At 42.6% G+C, this 18,231-nt stretch overlaps 1 protein-coding gene across 1 annotated transcript in view; it reads right to left on the bottom strand.

Annotated features, from left to right (window-relative positions):
• Positions 1–1,054: 1,054 nt before the first annotated feature.
• The window catches only part of SRP54 (signal recognition particle 54), a 39,993-nt gene continuing 22,816 nt past the window's right edge, over positions 1,055–18,231 (bottom strand). Inside the window, exons 8-16 of the mRNA XM_073610650.1 lie at positions 15,061–15,211; positions 12,770–12,918; positions 11,381–11,481; positions 11,140–11,226; positions 10,561–10,634; positions 9,937–10,045; positions 5,374–5,544; positions 5,067–5,162; positions 1,055–1,531 (exon numbers count right to left, since the gene is read on the bottom strand). Coding sequence (XP_073466751.1) covers positions 1,440–1,531; positions 5,067–5,162; positions 5,374–5,544; positions 9,937–10,045; positions 10,561–10,634; positions 11,140–11,226; positions 11,381–11,481; positions 12,770–12,918; positions 15,061–15,211 — 1,030 coding nt within the window. The 3' untranslated portion in view covers positions 1,055–1,439. The remainder of the gene's footprint in view (positions 1,532–5,066; positions 5,163–5,373; positions 5,545–9,936; positions 10,046–10,560; positions 10,635–11,139; positions 11,227–11,380; positions 11,482–12,769; positions 12,919–15,060; positions 15,212–18,231) is intronic.

Genomic DNA, 18,231 nt, shown 5'->3' with positions numbered 1-18,231 from the left:
TGGATCTCATCCTTGCAGATCTCGCACATGCTCAGTGCAGCACAAGCAGTGTAATATGTTTCAGGTCAGGTTTCCATAGCAACGGCAGTTTCAGAGGAAGTTGCCGCCCCTTCCCAGAAGGCATTGCAAATAGGAAATGATGCAATGGGCCGTGGCCAGGGAGGAGGAAGTGAAAAATGAATACAGCAGATATACAGTAGGTGCTGAGAAAAAAAATAAAAAAATATCCAATTTGTTTACAGTGCACAGTTTAGTGAGGGATGCTGAAGAGTTGTAAAAGTGGGTGGAACTCCACTTTAAAGTAATAACAGTCATCATCACAGCTCATAGTAAGAATTCAACAATTCATAGTCGGAAACTAGTGTAATGCAGACTTTAACAACCGCCTTACTATAATAAATTGTGACAGTTATGCCCTATTGCCTTTCAGAGAGATGGAGATCAAGGGAGATGGTCACATGTTCTTCCATTGTTAGAAACGCCAGGTATTTCGTGGTAGTTTTGAGGGAGCAGAAGGGTAAGGCAAGTACAAGTGGGTCAGGGGTTTAAAGAGATTTTGTTAATGTGCCCTGATTGTGCAAAAGTGAGTTTCAAAGTATAGGTCCACTTAAACATACTGACATTGTGTTGTAAAGCCCACAGCTGAGCTTTCAGGGCCAGTTCACACCAGATGCAGTTCCGTGTGCTTTTTTTCTGCACTAAAATGCATGAACAGTGTTTTCCATGTATTCCAATGGCTCTAGTTCACACCATACAGTCAGTTTCTGTGCAGAAACTGACCGGAAACTGACTGCATGGTGTGAACTAGAGCCATTGGAATACATGGAAAACACTGTGCATGCATTTTTTGCAGAAAAAAAAGCGCACGGAACTGAGTCTGGTGTGAACTAGCACTCAATCCGAGAAAAGTGTAAAAAACAAAACAAAAACAAAGATTAAATATATTTCTTTTGTCCACCCAACAGCTTTTGGATAAGACCTGCATATTAACAAATACTAACATATTGTAGACTTTTATCAAGAAAGGTTAGGTAAAAAGAAAATCCCATAAAAGTAGTACTATAACCATAAAGAAATTTATTTTTCCAGTACATGAATTTCCACAAAACTGCCAGTGATCTGGAAGCTTTTTTTTTGCATAAATAGGGCATTGTGGCTGTAAATATTGACTAAATCTATTGTTTAAATTAAGTAATTTAAAAGCAGTATATCTGCGCTGCCATTTATTGTGAAGCAAGGCATCACTTGCAACGTAAAACCGGATGATCTGTTAGATCAGAAGTAAAAACTGAGGAGCCATTCAAAAAATGACTATGTTATATATTTAGTCTCTTTATCCATTTTATTTCACAGGTCTCTTGGCCCAATGGCTAGTAGTTCACACATGCTCCACTGATGGCAAAGATGTTGTGAGATGTCCATTATTATGAAGGCATTGTTTACATGTTGTTGAATCCCATCATTCCTTTCATGTTGCCAGCAGCTCCTTGTTGAAATTGTCTCATCATCGACTGAAGGCCTGCCATTCCACCTGAAAACAAAAGAACGTTATATCATCTCCAAGACCTCCCTCACCACCTTAAACTGCAGATAAAAGCACAGAAAACCAAAGTATGTAACTTGCAGCATTTTGACTTTCCATAAATGATTTTTTATTAACTTGCAATGTGGCTCTGAACTTGCTAGAAAATGTCACTACAATTTCCCAGTACAGCCCCCTCTCTTCTACCATGTTATATCCCTCTCCTCTTCTGGTAGTGTGTAACCAATGCGTGGGCCCAGTTCCCCCACCTCCTTACATAACGTATTATGTTGGCAGCCGGGGAAGGAACAAATGAGAATACTATAAAGTGTCATTTGAGTGAAAGTTCTCAATCTACAGACATCGCATCTAAGATGGCAGCGCTCCAAACTCAGGGTATTTGGATTTCTACATAAGGGAGACTTTTTACAGATAAACATACCTTGAAAAAAAGCGGAGCTCCATCCAAAAAGGCAAGTTCCATTTTAAGGCCTCCTCCCCTGCTCCTGTTTGTGAAATGGAACTTTTGGGGAAGGAAGGGTACCCAATCTTAACAGGTACCCACTCCCACTGCCTAGGCAATTGGAAGCAGAAGTTCTCCTTCCTCCCAAAGTCTTCTGGGACACACGACAGGTCTCAGAAGACTGCGGGACCATTCACAGTGCGCAGCGGGCACAAGCTATCACACCCGGGTGACCATAGTAAAGATGCCGGCACTGGGGAGAGAGGACACAGGGTGAAAACGGTTGGGCCAAGCACAGCGCTGGATCATGGGACAGGTGAGTGGCTGTTTATTAAAAGTCAGCAGCTACAGTTTTTTTTACATAGGAGACTGGAGCTTCTCTTTAGGTCTGGTTCACACATATGCTTTTTTGGTGCTTTTTTGCAGAAACGCACTACACACCATTTAACATGGTTTCCTATGGGGACACGTTCATATCTATGCTTTTTTTCCAGTTGCTGCGTTTTAGGAAAGGGTCGGGGACTTTTTTTTTAAATGCAAAATGGTGCTTTTTGGTTCAATAGACTTCAATAGAGACGCTGCAGAAAAGCATGTAGTGTATTTCTTTATGCGTTTTTGATATGTTGTTAATCTGCCCAACAACAAATTGGCCAAAAAAGAAAAGCAAATAAGCAAAAATTACCTGTCCAACTACAAACAACGCTAAACTCAGCTGGGTTGAAGAAATATTCTTGCTCAAAGACCAGCATTGGACCCTTCTGGGAGTATTGGACAAAAGTTGACAGCAGTGGTTCCCTCTGCACTCTGTGGTTTCATTTACCACCTTATAGTATGGCTGAACAGCACGTGTGTGGATTTCATCAATACAATCTTAGTCCACTGTGTTTTATTTGAGTTGTGGCTGCAACATGGAACCGAAGATGCACTGATGAGCTCTGTAGCTGGCAGTCCTTGGCTCCTTTAAGGTGAGCCGCACTGGATCTCTGGCTTCCCTTTTGCAGCCAGAACACAAATGGTGCCCTGCCGACTACAAAGACTAAAACTTGTATTGCTTTATTCCACATATATGCTCAACCATACTTTAACTGACCCTACACAATATCCCTATTCTCCAAAAATAATTCATACACATCCACTACTTAACGTGTTACTAAACCCAGGACCCTGCATTCATTTTATCTGGTCTCCCACAGTACACAGAATATGAAAAAGAAATTATTTTAGTAAATTTAAACTGCTAAATGCCTTTTCTCATCAGCAGTATATAGCAGTCTTGTGACTTCTATCAGTGTCTGGTTAAAGCTTGAAAGAGAAGTTTTCATTTTACTGTCCTATGAAGCTGGAGGAACCCTGACCCTCTGTCTGGACAGTGCTGATTGGCCTGTGCTGATCACATGCACCCTCCCAAGAAAAAATAAAAATAAATTCTATAGCAATACATATCAAGCAGAGTATGTCCAGAGTGACTCCAAAAGCTCTGTCTTATCAGGAGATGGATTGGGGACAGTGGAAGAAGGGGAGGATCAGAGAAGACAGGATCAAACAGCCTTTTTCACAAAATGCAGAGGATTAACCCCTTAGCTTCCACAGTGAGTATAACAAGCATGCTTTACTGCATATACAGAGTGATTTTACTTTTGTGGGTTTAGTAACACCTTAAATCAGAACTTCACCCATCAGGAGAAGTCCCACTCTTCCTCCCCCCCACCTCCTCCACATTTGACCTCTGCACCCTCACTTCTGGTCAGATCGCTGTGGTGAGCCAAGTGGAAGTTTGGGCCCCCTCCGTCCCCCGCAGCCTTCTGAGACACATCATAGGTCCCAGAAAGCTGCAGGACCAATCAGATGGCACAGCACGGCTTGCGCATGTGCAGCCAACTGTAAAGTCACAAGCAGTCACAGCCGGCTGCCCACCATGCCGATGCAGGGAACGGAAGCCCGATGAAGACACGGGAGAGGGTGCGGACAATGCTGGATCCTAGGACAGGCGAGTGCCCGTTTATTAAAAATCAGCAGCTACAGTTTTTGTAGCCATTGACTTTTAATGCTTCAAATAATGACTGAAGAACATCATTAATGTCCCTGTAATCTTTTTTATGAAAAGGTTTCTTACGGCATTTTTCTGCCTCTTTGGAATATCCTCCACGATCCCCAACCTCTCGTTTTCCCACCCTTACTTCAGTTTGTTTGGAAGAGTAGTGCACATTCATTACAGTCACATACACTGCTCTGCACACTATGTGTCCCATAGGCCATAGTCCTCGACACATCTCGGGAGTAAACGAGGGTGGCTAAGTTCCTACATTTCGTGAGACCATGGATATCAAAATGTAGCCAAATAGATCACAACTGATGGTGCTTCAGCAGCTAATTACCAGGCCCAAGCCAGGTTATATGAAAGCAAGCGAGTCATCAGTCCTGTTGAAAGGAAAAGTATGGGTTTGGAGTCCCCCCCCCCCCCTCCATTATACTTACCTAGGTGGATGCAGCATCGGTCCGATGCTGCATGTCCCCCAGCATCTCTGCACTGAGAACCGAGCCACCGAACACCGCCGATGGCTCGGTTCGCACAGCTCTTTGAGCAGAGAGCTGCTGCCTGTCAATCAGCAGCTCCCGTGCTCTGCTTCTCCGCGCTTACTGGAGTGCTGAGCTGTGGAGGGGCTGGGAGCGGCTCCCTGAGACGGCCATCAGTCCAGGCACCTGGCGGATCCAGACTTCCAGAGTCGGGATGACGTGGTGCCTGGACTGATCTGTGCGACTTCAGACTGCTCTCTGCTGAAAATGGGTCACAGGAGTGCAAATGGACATGCACTCCTGTGACCCTTAGGAGAAGCCCAGCTGAATGAGCTCAGGCTGGACTTCTTTAAAGCTCTGACACAGACTGACACTGCTCACAAAAAAAAAACCCAAACAAAATCATAATATTTTTCTTTATAGAATTGTATACCAGTTAATAGGCTTAATACACATGTTTCTATCAGTCAGATTGTATGCATTGCTCTCTGAAATGTATTAAAACTTATTCAAATTAGAAATGTATTGCAACATTTGTTGTAATTAAAAAGTATCCATTGTACTTACCCATATGCTGTAAAACTCTGGGGTCCATCATTTTTGCCATTTGCTGGTTTAGTTTGGCCATTTGTGAAGGATTTACATTTTTTGACATGTCACCGCCTGTAAACAAAATGGAAAAATTTACAGCGACACAACATGTCCCGCAAAAGACACTGCAATGTATTGATGAACCTATACATAACAGAACATTATAAATCTGCACACAACAGATCAAACTGTGTTGATACTTTAGGGTGAGCCCTGTAAAGCCTATGTTTTAAAATGTGAACTCTTTCAGAATAAAAGGATTTTCTCTATTCTAGGGACTTACCTTTGAATAGTCCTTTGATACCTCCCATTTTTTTAACCATTTGTGCAAACTTTGTATACTGTGCTAGCAGCTCCTGTACGTCTCTTGTAGATACTCCAGATCCTCGGGCCACTCTCTGTATTCTGCCAGGCTGTTTACTGAAGAGTTTGGCACCATCTGTGTTATCAAGTTCTACAAAGAATATGAACAAGAATTATACAATGAGTGACTCTTTATCATCAGGTGTATGCTGCACGCTGTGACTGAGATGGGCTTTCTTCCACTAACAAGGGAAGGGAACATACGATTTATAAAAGCAAGAAAATTTAAACGTATGTAGTTTACAGAAGATGGTCAGGAATGAAATACAGGAATTGCCATTGCTGACTGAATTCTGAAAATGCTAGTTGACTGGCTGCTATGATTACCCAATGGCTTCAGTACTGCCTAGACAGTGACCAGTAAATAGCCAAATCAATAAAGCAGGGAAAACACAAGAAGTCCTTGCTCGCATACTTGTTCCAGGCAATGACAAAGTAAGAAGGTCACATGACAGCCAGGCAGCAAACAGTGGTCAGCAAAGGCACCCTTTATCTTCTCTCATAGCAGATTTCTTTAAAGTAAACTTCCATCACCAACATGGGCGGTGCAAACTAAGTATCAAGGTGGTATAAAACCAAGGATGCTTTCAGTGAAAACCAGATTGCAAAATGATCAGCAGGTCCCAATCTTTAAAGCGGAACTGAAGTCAGGAAAAAAAAAAAATAAAATACCTGCCCAAACGTTCATAAAAATTTAAACTAAATGCACTTATTAACTAACCCAGATTTTAATCTTGTATGAGATGAGTAGTGGTTTTCTGTCACCACCACACTTTGATGCCAGCACCATGTTTGAGCTTATTTCTTGCCCTTCTTTGTGAAAGCCTCATCTGCCCACATTGCACAAAAAAATGTCACTAGCAGCTTCTATGGCAACTGTAATGCTACTCTTGTATGAAAGCCAAACAGCATTACAAAGATTGATCCAGCATTGCACATGAATCTGCCTGCTTTTACAAATGCTGCTCTGCTATTCATTCATGAGGAATTCATTCTCTCTTTGCTGTGTATTTTTTACTTCATGAGTAAATGATCACATTGGAGGGAGAGAAAGGCACAGCGAGAGCTGGGGAAGGAGACGGCACATATTGGTAGCTCTGTTATATTAAGGCGGCTATAGCTGTACAACTGTGCATGCATGTACTGTAAACGTGGCTAAATGAGAAACGAGCAAAATAAAATAAATGAAAAGCTTTACAAAGACCAACGCTGGATACACATTATACAACTTTTGTTGTTCAATTTCCTTTAGATTTACCTTCAACTATGTGCAAGGCCCTGCCTGATTGCATACAAATTAAAAGTGTTTACGTTTGACCTCAAATTATATGGTTTTGTTAAATCTAAAGCAAAGTTGTACATGAAAACTGTATAAGGCCCCTTTCTCACTTGTACAACACGACAGTCATACAACTGTGGACCCGAATTTGCCCTGCGATTTGAAGTCCAACATGTGTCTGACTTCAATAAACAGGGATCCGACTTTGATCCCCGACAATACCAGGGACTGTTTGGTATGAATCTTTAGGGGGAACTCCACGCAAAAAAAAAAAAAAAAAAAAAAAAAAGAAAAGACAAAACAAAAACAAAACGCATGAGTCCCCCCCCCCAAATCCATACCAGATCCCTTATCCGAGCACACAGCCCGGCAGGTCAGGAAAGGGGGTGGGGACAAGCGAGCCCCCCCCCGAACTATATGAGCCCGCAGGGGGCGGGTGCTTTGAGGTACGAGCGAGCGCCCCCCCCCCCCCCCCCACCGCACCTTTGTCCCCATGTTGAGGAAAAGGGCCTTTTCCCGGCAACCCTGGCCATTGGTTGTCAGGGTTTGTGGGCAGGGAGCTTATAGCAATCTGGAAGCCCCCTTTAACAAGGGGGCCCCGCCAAGATCCCGGCCCCCCACCCCATGTGAATGAGTATCGGGGTACATTGTACCCCTACCCATTCACCAAAAAAAAAAGTGTCATAAAATTAAAACAAAGTACACAGGTTTTTAAAGTAATTTATTAGGAAGCTCCAGCGTCTCTTCCAACTTCTTCTCCCCTCTCCAGCTCTTCTGCCTCCTCCACTGATGTCTTCTGTCTCTGCCGGTTCTTCTCCCCTCTCCGCTGATGTCTTCTAGTCCTCTCCGGTTCTTCCCCCTCTGTCCGCTGTCTTCTGCCTCTGTCGGGTCCCCACCCCGCCCCATACAAATATAAGTAGTGGCACACCGTGCACTCAGCATTAGAGTGGGAGAGAGCATCGAGTAAACATCGGAAGAAGAACAGAGAGAGAAGACAGCGGAGAAGACCGGGCAAAAGTGCGAGAAGACAGTGGAGAAGACAGCGGACAGAGGGAGAAGAACCAGAGGGGGTTAGAAGACATCAGCGGAGAAGACCCGAAGAGGGGAGAAGAACCGGCAGAGGCAGAAGACATCAGCGGAGGAGACAGAAAAGCCAGAGAGGGGAGAAGAAGTCAGAAGAGACGCCAAAGCTGCTTAATAAATTACTTAAAAAAAACCTGTGTAATGCGTTTTGTTTTTGACACTTTTTTTTTTTTTGGTGAATGGGCAGGGGTACAATGTACCCAATATTCATTCACATAGGGTGGGGGGCTCCCCGCCCGCAGACCGTGACAAACAACGGCCAGGGTTGTCGGGAAGAGCCCCTTGTCCTCATCAACTGGGCCCCCCTGCCTCAAAGCACCCACCCCCCATGTTGAGGGCATGCGGCCTGGTACGGTTCAGGAGGGGAGGGAGAGGGGCGCTCGCTCGTCCCCCACCCCCTTTCCTGACTAGCAGGGCTGTGTGCTCGGATAAGGGTCTGGTATGGATTTTGGGGGACCCCCCTGCAATTTTTTCAGCGTGTGGGTTCCCCTTAAAACCCATACTAGACTGAAGGGGAGGGGGGAACCCATGTCGTTTTTTTATTTGGCGTGGAGTTCCCCTTCAAGATTATCAGAGCACAAGTCGCATGCTAAAGTCAGATCAGTTAAGACGGCGATCTGACTTCAGTAATATTCAATGGGCCCCCCGATGAAGTATTTGGTCAGTTTCAAAAAAACGGATGTTGACGGATGCGGATGTAAACTGATGTAAATGAATGATCATCCATTTACATCCGTTTTTCCATAGAAAAGCAACCCAGGTTTTATTATCAAAATGTAATTGATCAAGCTGAATTTAGAAGCCGATTGGCTACCATGCACAGCTACACCAGATTTTGCACTCCAGTTTTACTAAATCAAAATGATAGAGACAGCTAGACTGGTACATAATAAGATAAGTTTTGCTATAGTGCACAGTTGTATAGGTGATCACATAGGTTCTGTTTTATTTATATTCATATTTTGGACTTTTCCTTTCAACATCCTCTTGCCTAATAAATAAGACTTACAGGCTGTAGTCTTTTCCTCTGTTTGTCGGTCTTATAGCTGCACCATCTCTGCCCCCCCCCCCCCCGTCCATGTTTGTTTACATATAAATTTGTCTGCCTGTACCTCTGGAAACACGGACCATAATGACCGGCAGTTTCTTCAGCAGCTAATCTCTGCTTATGCTTAGTTTCATCATATGCTCAATCTGATCCAGGTACAGTTTGTAAACAGGTCTACTTTAAAAGTGGAGTTCCACCCAAAAATGGAACTTCCGCTTTAAGTGCAGTGACCCCCCCGACATGCCACATATGGCATGTCATTTTTTTGGGGGGAGCCCGTTTTTAGAGGCACCCAGCTCCCACTTCCTCCCCTGGCGCTGGAAGATCACCTCTCCCCCCCTGCAATCTTCTAGGACACGTCACAGGTCCCAGAAGATTGCCCGGCCATTCACAGCGCGGCTCGTGTGTGTGCAGTGCGCGCCCGGCTGTGAAGCTACAGCCGGGCGCCAACAGTTAGAATGCCGGCACCGAGGAGGGGGAGAGGAGCGAGGCTTGCTGGACCATGGGACAGGTGATTGTCTGACTTTCAAAAGGGATGGAACTCCGCTCTAAGCTCCAGTGTTATCTACAGATGTTCCTGTTAACTGACTCCAAATAGATTGAATTTCTTTTTTAAATGACCCTGTCACACTGTAGCTAGAGCACAGAAAAGTCAAGTATTTTAAATGCTTGCAGTATTTTTTCCATTAGTTATTCACTTACGAACGTGCCATGAGAAACTGCAAGAAAATCTTACTAATCCAGAAAGAGTCATTCTTTTTCACAGCAGCTTCACAGAGAACCAGAAGCCATTAACCCCTGCAGCTCCATAAGTTCACCAGCAGGAAGAGTACCAGGCATCCCTGCACAGAAGATTTCTATAGGATCCAGCTGCCTGCACAACGTGGGACATACTTTATTACAGATAAAGTAGCTCACTAAAGCCATAGGGGTTTTTATGGCTAAACCTCAGCTTTAAAAACATGAAGTGTTCATAAAATACTGTTTGGCTACACAAACTACATTACTGTTCGTGTAAGTAACTGCATATTTACTATATATGTTAACAATAACAAAGGCTAATGAGGACTTACCCTGGTCATTCATGCTGTCCATTATGGTCATAAGCTTCTTCAGACGAGCCATTGACTCCTGCTCATTGCCCTTACTCATAAAATCTTGTCCAAAGCCAGGAATCATTCCCTGTCAACACAAATGAGAGATCTTTTTGAATACCACCATTAAGTACAACCAATGTGTATCTACTATCCTACAATAATAAATTCAAAATAACCATCATGGGGCATAGCCATCTTTACCTAAAGACGAAAAACACACAAGAATTTTATGGAGTAAGCAGTTCAGACACTCTAAAGCAGTGGTTCTCAACCCCTGTCCTCAGGACCCACTAACAGGCCAGGTTTGCAAGATAACTAAAATATCAGATGATATCATTTGCTGCTCAGTGATTGCAGTATTCTAGTCTGCATCTCCCCAAGGTAATACTTAAAATCTGTCCTGTTAGTGGTTCCCGAGGACAGGAGTTGAGAACCACTGCTGTGAAGGCTTATTCACATTGCAGCAGTTTTGACTCCCAGCCTACCAGGGTATATATACTGCATATTGCAGTAAATGTATAAGTAATGGAAAGAACATGTATTGTTACTCTTCATTCACAGAAAGTAGTATGTAAATCCGTGTAGGCATAACACACTTACCAATATCTGGCTAAAAGGACCCATTTTCATGATATTCTGAAACTGCTCATACATATCTCTCAGTGTGAACTGACCTTAATTGTAAAAAAAATAAAATAAAGTACACATCAAATATAATTCAGATTTACATAACTTTATACCAAAATGCAACAACACTCTTTTGCTACGTATAATTAATACTGCATTAATATTGCAAACTTTCACTATTAATTCATAAGAATAACTTTCTACAGAACATGCATGAACTTCTACAGTGAGAGGCATCATGGAGATATATTACAAGGTTACAGCCCCAAACCCTTGCCTTGGCTGCAACTGAATTAAACCTGATCCCGACCATTTATTTTGGCATGTTTAGAGTGTAACTTTACTTCTCATCAAATCTGTCTTTGGACTTTGCAAACTGTCACACTTGGTTTCCCAGAAATACAGGTCTATAAGCCTGGCTCAGACTTGGCTTAGGAGATGCAACCCGATTTGCAACTACCTGTGTTGCTAATTTGTTTGATACATTTCCCTCATGATGTATATAGATCCCAGATAAAAAAAGCCTCCATGTTAACATGCACATGTACTTACCATGTTTTAATTTCTCTATAAGAGCTTCATTGTCATCCAGTTTCAACTCATTCACTTTATCGATCAGCCCTTCAATGTCTCCCATTCCTAAAAAACATACGCAGATTGATCATTTCTAAGCCAATAAGAAAAATCTGAACAGATGTAGGACATATTACAATTTCATTAAAACACGTTAGACAGCTTAATGTACAAAGTTTACAGATTGTGTATAAACACTCATTTTGCAGTTAGCACTTACCCAGGAGTTTGCTGATAAAAGGCTGTGTTTTAAATGGTTCAAAATCATCTATGTGTTCTCCAGTTCCAATGAAAATGATGGGACTCTTTGTTGCAGCAACCCTGTGGATAGTTGATTATATAAGTTTTAAGATGACACAAATGTAATGTTTATTTAGTAATGTCATTTTGTAGTCATGTGTTCACTAGAATTTAGTATGGTTCTAAGCAAAGTCTCTTCTAAAAGAACTGATGTAAATGGGAAATTTAAAAGAGAAGTATGGGTTAAATAAATAAATAAATTTACCTAGATAGATGCAGCATCTATCTGATGATGCATCTGTTTCTGTCCCCAGCTGCTTCTAAGACTGATAACTAAGCGATCAAAGACCGTTGATCAGCGAGTTCTCAGCCTTCAGTGAGCAGAGAGCCAGTCACTGTCAGTCACCAGCTCCCTGCCCCTCTAGCACTCACAGGAGCGCCAGTCTGTGGAGGGGCGGGAGCGGATGGCTCAGTTGAGAGGCAGATCCAGCTGCCGATCCAGGCATCTGGGTGGATCCTGACTGTAAAGTCAGGATCCATCAAGAGCCAGGACCGGCTGAGCGACATCAGCCGGCAGCATGTTTCAGCCTGCTGTTGGCTGAAAACGGATCACAGGATTGCAGAACAAACTGCACTCCTGTGATCTCCAGAACTACAGCCAAAATAGCTTTGGCTATAGTTCTCTTTTAACATTCTCAGTGTAGGAAAATAGAATGATCTTTTTTCTCTATGTATATTACCATTATTAGTTGAACTGAGTACATTCATTTCAGTCATTGCTAAAACTTTCAAAATGATTCTGAAAAGGTTGTAACATCAGATTGCCCAGCAGATGGAGCTGGAAGGAACGCTAAATGTGTGACTCCTCATTTTCCAAAAACAAGAAGTGACATCTTAAGCCGGCTCAACAGGGACCGGTCAAGATTCAATCTATAGGCAGACTGGGTGTACTAAAGTTGATCCCTCGATTAACTTCAGCCCAACCAGCCTGTCAGATATTTTGCATGTCATCATTGCTGGCGGCTATAGCAGCTGACAGTGATCATAGCGTTCTACCGGCAGGGAAAAAAAAAACCCCACTGGCATAATACAATAGCGCAGCAGGAGGGATTCCTCCATCAACACAGTCAATCACACAATTTTCTTTCCTTCCACCTGTGGTGGAAGGAAGTAAAATCGTATAATCCATGGTTTGTTTTAAACAGTAGTGATGCACTGTAAAAATTTGCAATCTAAGCACTAATGAGTTTAGCTTGTAAAAACAGGGTAAATTTTAGGTAGACTTCATATATTTTTGTGACATCTATGCCATTTCACACAGGCCATTGGATGGGTGTGTGTACAGTTATGATATAAACAGCATACTTACGCACTAAGAGCTCCTCCTCCTTTTGCATGACCATCCAACTTGGTTACAATGACTGATGCTACATCTACTTTATCCTTAAAGGCTTTAGCTTGGGATTCACAGGCTTGACCAATGGATGCATCCATGACATAGACAATATTATCTGGTTGCTGAAATGCAAATATAAAATTATGTACACATAGATGTTGAAAATAGATTCCTTTATTTTCTTCACCTCCTCTTCTTAACATATACGTAATTGTCCTTCTTTCTTCCCTCCACGACAATACTCTTGACTGGCCTGATTATGACACTGCGCATTTTTGTCTGACTAACCATAATCCTTTTTTATTTCCTGTACAACATTCACTGTTAAAGATATTTATATACATACCTGTACCATCATTGTAATTGTTTTATACCTTGACCTTTTACATAATAAAAATTGTTTATAAACAAGAAAATAGATTTCTTACCCTAACTTTATACCATAAAACAAGAATGCGCACAGGCAACCTCGTACACATGTCTGACCTCCCTCCATTGTCCAGCACAAGTTTTAGGTTTGGTTCACACTGGTGCGCTGTGTGATATCGCATGTTATTCGCACGGCACTGCAAATCACATGTGATGTCTGTGCGATGCAATTTCAGCCATACAGATAGTACGGCTAAATTTGCATCGCATTCGGACCAAACTCGCACAGGACAATTTTTTTTGGTCAGCACCAGATTCAGATTGCATGGGTGTTCACACCCATGTGATTTGATTCAGGTCCCAACTGACAGTTTGCACTGCGATATGTGAACCGATCTGGGGGTGTCATTAACGTTCTATTGACAGCGGTTCGCATAAGGCAGTATAAACTGCCTTGCGAGTCAGATGTGATGCGGGAACACGCAGTGGATTCGCAGGGTTCCTGCATCGCACCAGTGTGAACCGAGCCTCAAAGTGGAGGAAGACCTAAGGGCAGCTACTCACTCAGTTTGTATACAGATATGAACATAAACATGTGTTTTATAACACATATGGTCACATGTGTACGTGCATAGGAGACAGCATTGTTCCCAACTTGGGGAAAGCAAAAGTATTAACAACCACCTTCCTACCGGCCACTGTATGTATATATGTGTATATATATATATATATATATATATATATATATATATATATATATATATATATATATATATATATATATACATATACACATACACACACACACACACACACACACACACCCTGGTAGGAAAGTGGTTGTACCGGGATTATGGTTGAGGCTACAACCATGATCCCGGTGTCATTTTTTACAGCCAGTGATTCTTTTTCATTTAAAAAGTATTCCCAATCGGCTGGGCAGCCACTGGGATACTTTTACACCACCGCCACCACGCTCTCCGGAGCAATGTGACTGGTGGCATCCATACAGTGAGAGGAACTGGAGCTGTTCCTCCCACTGTGTGACACAAGAACCGGCGAGCGTCGACCATGTCGTCACTTCCGGTTGCAGGCTGTTTTATTGTCCGCATAGCGGCCAGTAAAGCAGCCGATCAGACCGATCTGTGTCTGATCGGCTGCACTGGAGCCCAAAGGAGAGATGGGAAGGTCCAATTCACTGAGAGGTGGATGGTGGAGGTTTATTTGCACATCCATTGATTTGTGGCACGGAATGTATCACATACTTGCAAGAGTGAGGGACATTCACTAATTTTTGAATCATCACAAGTGTTGGACTTTTATTCACTATATTTTATTGGTTGGAGTTTTTGATGATACTCACTTTTATGTCATAATATTTCTGCCTTAGTTGTTTAGACAGATTATTTATATATCATACGATTCATTTACTGCTGAATAAGCGCACCATTATTTGCATATTTTATTTTTAGGAGTGTGAGTTCATTGAATGGTAGCAGCTGTTCTACTTTGTTCACATTAATTTTCTCATAGCAGCGCACAAGATCTTTATCATATGTTAGGTATCTATTTACTCGGCATAACATCATCATTTACATTATACAAAAAATGGGCTAACTTTAAACATTTTTTGACCCTCCTCCGAAGGCCTATTGGCCCGAGGCGATTTACTGAGAACAAAAAGAATCCATACACCAATGCTATTTGATCCTGTCAAAATTGGCAATATAAGTGATTATTTAATAACTAATACGTACACCGAAAAAAAAAAAAAAAAAAAAAAAGGAAGGAGCATAGTGCTGAGCTTTGGTTTACCTTGTAAGAAGCCCCGCACTGACTACATGCCTAGTATACAATAATGCGCTAATAATGATGGGTAAGGAAGGCTTGCTTACTATAGCATTAGAAACTTGAAGCATTTCTTCAAACAATGAATCTTCCTGCTTGTGTCGACCACTTGTGTCTACAATAATGATTTCAAAGTTTTCATTCTTAAATTTCTCAACACCTTCATATGCAATGTTCACAGGATCCATCTCTGTGTAGCTGTATGAGAAGACATTTCAAACACATAAAATGTTACACACACACACACAAGAAAACGCAGAGTCCAGAGCACAAATTAGCATTCCATATAAATAAAGTAACAGCTAAAATGCCTACTAACACGTATCCCAGCTTCAGAATTTAAGATGAAAGTGCTCATGGACAACAAACCGTTTAGCCAATAGAAATAATAGTACTTAAAGTGGTTGTATTGTCCGCTTGGTGATTTTTACCCACAGGGGCAAATATTAAGTAAAAAATTAATATCTCCTAAACCTGCACGATTTAGGAAATAATTACCCTGCATGCAGCTGCTGACATCAGTGGCGCATGCACTCTGAAGGTCCGGCGTATCGTGCCTGAACTTTAGAGCTCCTTGCCGGAACAGAGGGCTCCAACGCACATGCGTAGGAGTGACGTCATTACGGCTCCGGCCACTCACGTCAGCGCCTGCGAACCCGGAAGAATGCGCCAAGGGAACATGTCAGCTCCCTCAGCGGTGACTGGGCGCCGCTGTGGGGGCTTCGTTCTAAGGTATTTCATAATGTGCTAGTCTTCTTTCTAAGGTATTTCATAATATGCTAGTATGTGATGCATACTAGCACATTATGCTATTGTCTTGTTTTTTTTTTTTTTCAGCGGTTTACTAGGGCTTTAAGAGAAATTATGTATTTACAAATGGGCAACAAATAATCAGGAATTGACAAATCTTAGGAGTCAGGAAAAGCCAATCTGCCAAAGAGAATTACATTGGTCAGCTAAAATTTATTTATTTATTAAGTATTTTTTATTCCTAGTGGTATGTGTTCTCTGGTTATTTTAGAACTGGAATAGCTGGCCAGCTGCACTCACAGACTCGGTTGTCAAACAATTAATTTCAACAAAAAAGAAGTATCCCGTAGAATTATATGTACTTTTATTGTATTTTATGCATGTTATTAACCTGTAAAGCCTCCCTTGTGTAGACATCTAAAAGCCCCAAGATTACTGCTGCTAGCGCTGCCATCTTGGATGTGATGCAATAGTATTCCTCTTCACTACTACCCCAGCAGGGAGGGTGGTAAGGAAGTGAAGGGCCTCCTTTTAAACCTGCTGCTGTTTACGATTAACATCTAGTATGTAATTAACTGCACTGACAAACTACGGTTGTGTTCTTTCCCTGCTTCCTGTATGAAACCCAAGCATTTTGTATTGTCTTAGTCAATCTGTATGCTTTGTCTTGCTCGTTTTGACAATAAAGCACCTTTGTACAAAAAAAAAAAAAAAAAAAAAAAAAAAAAGGAAGTGAAGGGCAGAGGAGCAGGGCTAACACAGATAATAGTTAGATACTCCCAGAAAAAGAGAGGGTTATGATGTGCATGGAGGGGGAGGGTTGTACTAGGGAATTGACTCTTCCTGGGAGTAGCTACATTTTGTGGCGAGTACACATGAACAGTTAGACCCCTTTCACACTGAGCCGCCCGGGCGTCGGCATTAAATCGAGGCTATTCTTACCATCGCTTTACCGTCGTTTTAGCAGCGCTATTCGGCCGGTAGCGGGACGGTTTTAACCCCTGCTAGCGGCCGAAGGGGTTAAAGCCGCCCACAAAACGCAGCTGCGTCGGCGAATTGCCGGCGGTATAGCAGCGCTGCCCCATTGTTTTCAATGGGCAGGAGCGGTGGAGGAGTGGAGTATTCACCGCTGCAAAGAAGCTGCTGGCAGGACTTTTTGTGACGCCCTGCCAGCGCAGCACCCCAGTATGAAAGCACTCGGGCTTCCACAATGGGTTTGCAGCTGAGGCTTTTTTTAGGCGCTATTTTTAGCGCTGTAGCGCCTGAAAAACGCCTCAGTGTGAAAGGGGTCTTAATAGAAATTCATTTATGGAAAGGAAAACATTGCAAGTAAGTAAGAAGTTTGTGATAGGGTCCCTTCAACTACATTCACGTATCTAAGCCATGGAGAACTTTCCTAAATTCTACAAGCCATAACATATATATAAAAACACCAATCATTGTTTGAACACTCACCACAAGTATGGAAAAATCAATAGAGCAGCTTATCCTTGATGGTCTTATATCTATGCACTCATCTTTTTAGAAAAATATAGTCAAACTCAAGTTGTGAGTCTTTACACTACGAATTCCCAAAGCACTCTTTGAATAGCATATCTTTTAGGCCTCATTCAAGCATCCGATTAGGAGCCAGGTGTGGCAAATATCGCCGTAAATCTGCAGGGGGGGGGGGAATCATAGGTGTGGGTGATCTGCTGTGGCCAGGAAGTCATCATACTTGCTGTACCACGGCCCACCATGTGAATGAGGCCTGTATCTACTCTTATGCCGCGTACACACGAGCGGACTTTACGGCAGACTTTGCCCGGCGGACTTTTCGAAGGACTTTCTGAATGAACGGACTTGCCTACACACAATCAACCAAAGTCTGTCGAATTCGTACGTGATGACAGTAGCCAATAGCTGCCCTAGCGTGGCTTTTTGTCCGTCGAACTAGCATACACACGAGCTGACTTTTCGACCGGACTCGAGTCCGTCGGATAGATTTGAAACATGTTTCAAATCTAAGTCCGTCCAACTTTTGAGAAAAAGTCCGCTGGAGCCCACACACGGTTGAATTGTCAGACGAAATCCCGTCCGCCGGGCAAAGTCTGCCGTAAAGTCCACTCGTGTGTACGCGGCATTAGTCTTTCTGGAACTTGGTTTTCAACTTGACTACCTGCAAAATCACTGGTTGTAACATGTATCTGATTAACCTGCCACAGATTATCTGGCTAGAAAATGACCAAAGACATATCATACCTGGCTTCTGAAAGTAAGGCTGGTATCAACACCAAAATAAGATTCCATGAATTGGAGTAGATTACTAGAAGTCTTTAGTCAAATAAGCACCTTACAGCAGCAAACGCTATGACGCTTGGTCATAGGGCTATAATTATTGAGCCTTATGACCAAGCATTGCCATAAGGTGGGCAAAAGCTGGTGAGTCAGAACTAAGGTAGTGTGGATGAAGGCTGATATGCAGGAAG

The sequence above is a fragment of the Aquarana catesbeiana genome, linkage group LG13, assembly GCF_042186555.1.
Source record: "Aquarana catesbeiana isolate 2022-GZ linkage group LG13, ASM4218655v1, whole genome shotgun sequence".
Classification (NCBI taxonomy): Eukaryota; Metazoa; Chordata; class Amphibia; order Anura; family Ranidae; genus Aquarana; species Aquarana catesbeiana.
Note: the sequence above shows the minus strand (reverse complement) of the source record. Positions and strands in the feature narration are given on the sequence as shown.